The sequence below is a fragment of the Carlito syrichta genome, unplaced genomic scaffold (assembly GCF_000164805.1).
Source record: "Carlito syrichta isolate Samal-C Ts95f unplaced genomic scaffold, Tarsius_syrichta-2.0.1 Scaffold314770, whole genome shotgun sequence".
Lineage (NCBI taxonomy): Eukaryota > Metazoa > Chordata > Mammalia > Primates > Tarsiidae > Carlito > Carlito syrichta.
The window spans coordinates 242629-245721 of record NW_007258866.1 but is presented as its reverse complement, the minus strand read 5'-3'; the positions used below and the strand labels follow the sequence as shown (position 1 = coordinate 245721).

The 3093-nt window shown below is 55.8% G+C and overlaps 1 protein-coding gene across 1 annotated transcript in view; it reads right to left on the bottom strand.

The window, feature by feature from the left end:
- Window positions 1–3093, bottom strand: part of DNMBP (dynamin binding protein) — a 70265-nt gene that overhangs the window by 3952 nt on the left and 63220 nt on the right. Inside the window, exon 13 of the mRNA XM_008071869.1 lies at window positions 2430–2628. Within this exon, the coding sequence (XP_008070060.1) occupies window positions 2430–2628 (199 nt within the window). The remainder of the gene's footprint in view (window positions 1–2429; window positions 2629–3093) is intronic.

Here is a 3093-nt window from a genome sequence, read left to right as displayed (position 1 = left end):
CAGCCTCCCAAAGGCGCGGGATTACAGGCTGAGCCACCGAGCCCGGCTAATTTTTTTTATGATACTAAGAAAAAAATCCGTCAAGACATGAGCCCAGAGTATGTATCCCCCAGGAGAACAAGTGCCATCTCTTTCCCGACCTTCAATGTTTCCTGGACGTGAGGATAAGATGGCCATGCAGCCCTCCGCAGACCCCTGCTGAGCACAGGGGGCAGCTCCCGGCACACGGGCTGGGGCGGGAGGCTCCCACTACTGATCGTCAGATGGTGGGCTGGGTGCTGCCAACGTGCTTCCCAGGATCAAGGGGCACAAAGGCGCCAGGGGCGGGGCAGTGTCTCACATAGCCTGAAGCTCTACGAGGGATCCCTCTTCTGACCCGCCAGGAGCTGTCGCCTGCTGTCACCTGAGAGGCTCATGCTCTCTCCTTCCTCTCCCACAATTCTCACTCACTCAACAGCAGAGACTGGAAGTGGGGAGGGGAGAACGACCCCACAAGATGCTTAGAAGAAACCAAGATGCTGGGCGTGGTGGCTCACGCCTGTAATCCTAGCACTCCAGGAGGCAGGGCAAGAGGACTGCCTGAGTCCGGGGGTTCGAGACCAGCCTGGGCAACATAGTGACACTTCGTCTCTATAATAAATAAATTCAAAACAAATTAGCCGAGCGTGGCGGCACATGCCTGTGGTTCCAGCTGCTTGGGGCCTGAGGCAGGAGGATCACCTGAGCCCGGCAGGTTGAGGCTGCGTCGGCCGTGAGCATGCCACTGTACTCCAGCCTGGGTGATAGAGTGACACTCCAACTCAAAAATAAAAAATAAAAAAAAAGAAACCAAGAAATGTTAGAATGTTCAGTTCTGGCTGGGGGGTGAGAAGTTTATTGTGTGGGCCCAAGCTGTATCCAAGAGGCTTAGGGCCAGATGTGCTCTGAAAGTGGGTCCGCACTCCATCAGCAAACCCGTCAGTGTTGGCCCAGCCTCCTGCGGCCACACGGGTGAACCTGCAGCAGAGTGAGTGAAATAGCCAGACAGGACGCGCATGGCTGACGTCACTCGGGGAGTCTGAGCGCTGCTCTCAGGGGAGCAGAGAGTGGGCCAGCGGACTCCAGGGCCAGGGATTGCCGGTGGGCAGAGGGGTCGTGGGTACCAAGGGCGTCAGGGAGAAGTCAGTGCCAGCGTGCTATTACACAACAGGTGACACAGCTGAGCATCACGGCTACGTCAAGACAGGGAACAGAGAGACGGCTGCACTGACGGCCCAGACTGGACCTCTCCATCATGCACACGTGTTGGAACACCACCCTGTACGCCATAACATGGAAACGACCGTGGGTCACTTCCAAACAAGAAGACTTTGGACGGTGTCTCCTGTCACTGACAGATGAGTCAAGTTCTGACCCGTCTTTGTGGCCTCCAGGCTGGAGCGGGACGCGTCCATCCACATGTGAGCAATTTCTCTGCTGCACCAGACTGGGACGGAGCATTCCCAGATCCACACACAGCTGCTCGCCCGAGGGACAAGTCGCCTCTGCAGTCCCACCCGCTTTTGCTCAGGTCTTGGCAAATGGGATCTGAGACAACGCTTAGCTTTTCAGAGCTCTGTGGAGTTGCGGAATGCGGGGCAGGGGCCATCGGTCAGCTTGTCCTTCGTATTCTCCTTTAAAACCCGTAAATCCTTCCTCTTGCCCCCAACCCTGTGAGCTGGTTTTCTGTTTTGAGCTGGAGTCTCCCTCTGTCACCCAGGCTGAAGTGCAAGGTCACACTCACAGCCACCGCTGCCTCGGCCTGCGGGGCTCAGGTGATCCTCCCACCTCAGTCTCCCAAGTAGCTGGAACCACAGGTGTGTGCCACCGTGCCTGGCTAATTTTTGATTATAGAGACGAGGTCTTGCCAAGTTGCCCAGGCTGGGCTTGAACCCCTGGGCTCAGACAACCCTTTCACCTCGGCCTCCCAAGGTGCTGGAACGACAGGCGTGAGCCACCATGTCCGGCTGCCGTGAGCTATTTTTAAAGTCATTCCCTAGATAGTCATGAGGTAAAACTGTTATGGGGAGGAGACTTAAAAAGAAAACAAAGCTCCACGGGTTGTTAATTCGCCCACAGGCAGGCTTTCAGAAACCAGAGGCACTGCTGCCTGTGTACATGGTCAGAACAGCCTAAGGCCCAGCGTCTGCCAGGTAGAGTTCAGGGCTGTCAAACAGCAAGATCTCGCAAGATAATAGCAGGTTTCCTCTGGAACTGGTCAGCACAAAATCGGGCTTTGTTCCGTGATGATGTGGCCCTGCACTCTCTAGAGTTGGATGACCTTCTGGAGCAGTTTCTCACGCAGCCAGAGGCTCTCCTGTTTGTTTCTGGCCTAGAAAGGACCCGGGCACAGCCACGATGGCTTCTTCCTCATTTAGTTAGGTGCACTCCTCTGACATGCACATTCTTACCTCCGTTGTCGATCAGCCAGCGGTTCTGACTGCCCATGGGGTCTTTTTTTTTGATCACGCCCACCAGGTCCCCTTCCAGGAGCGAGACGTCCAGGTCTTGAGCAGCATTGAAGTTCCGCTCCACCTGGAAGAGTTTTTCGGGGGGATACCTGGCCAGGAGGGAGGCCCGGAGTTCTTCAGACTGAAGCATGTAACTTGGCTGAAAGGCAACAAGAGGCTGTTAGCACCACACCCAGCGGGCCACCACCGGCATGCACTCAGGGGCTCAGAAGAGAGGCCAGTGCCACCAGCCCCGTGCCACGCCCAGATGTGCTCTCGCCTGGTCAGCCCACGTGGCCCGCAAAACTCGCGACCCACCCGGCAGCATTTGGTGCCTTGTGGTTGTTAGGAATATGCAACATACTCAGTCACATTTGTCACCGCCTGGCAAGAAGTGTAATGAAAATGTCACCTCCAGAGTCAGAACACCTCAGGGACGCCACCAGGTCTTGTATTTTGTTAGAGGAATCTAAACAATCGTGACTTTCCTTATCTTTTCTTTTTCTTTCTTTTTTTTTTTTGAGTTGGAGTCTCACTCTGTCGCCCAGGCTGGAGTGCGGTGGCCGGGAGCGGCCACCGCAGCCTCGACCTGCTGGGCTCCGGCAATCCTTCTGCCTCAGCCTTC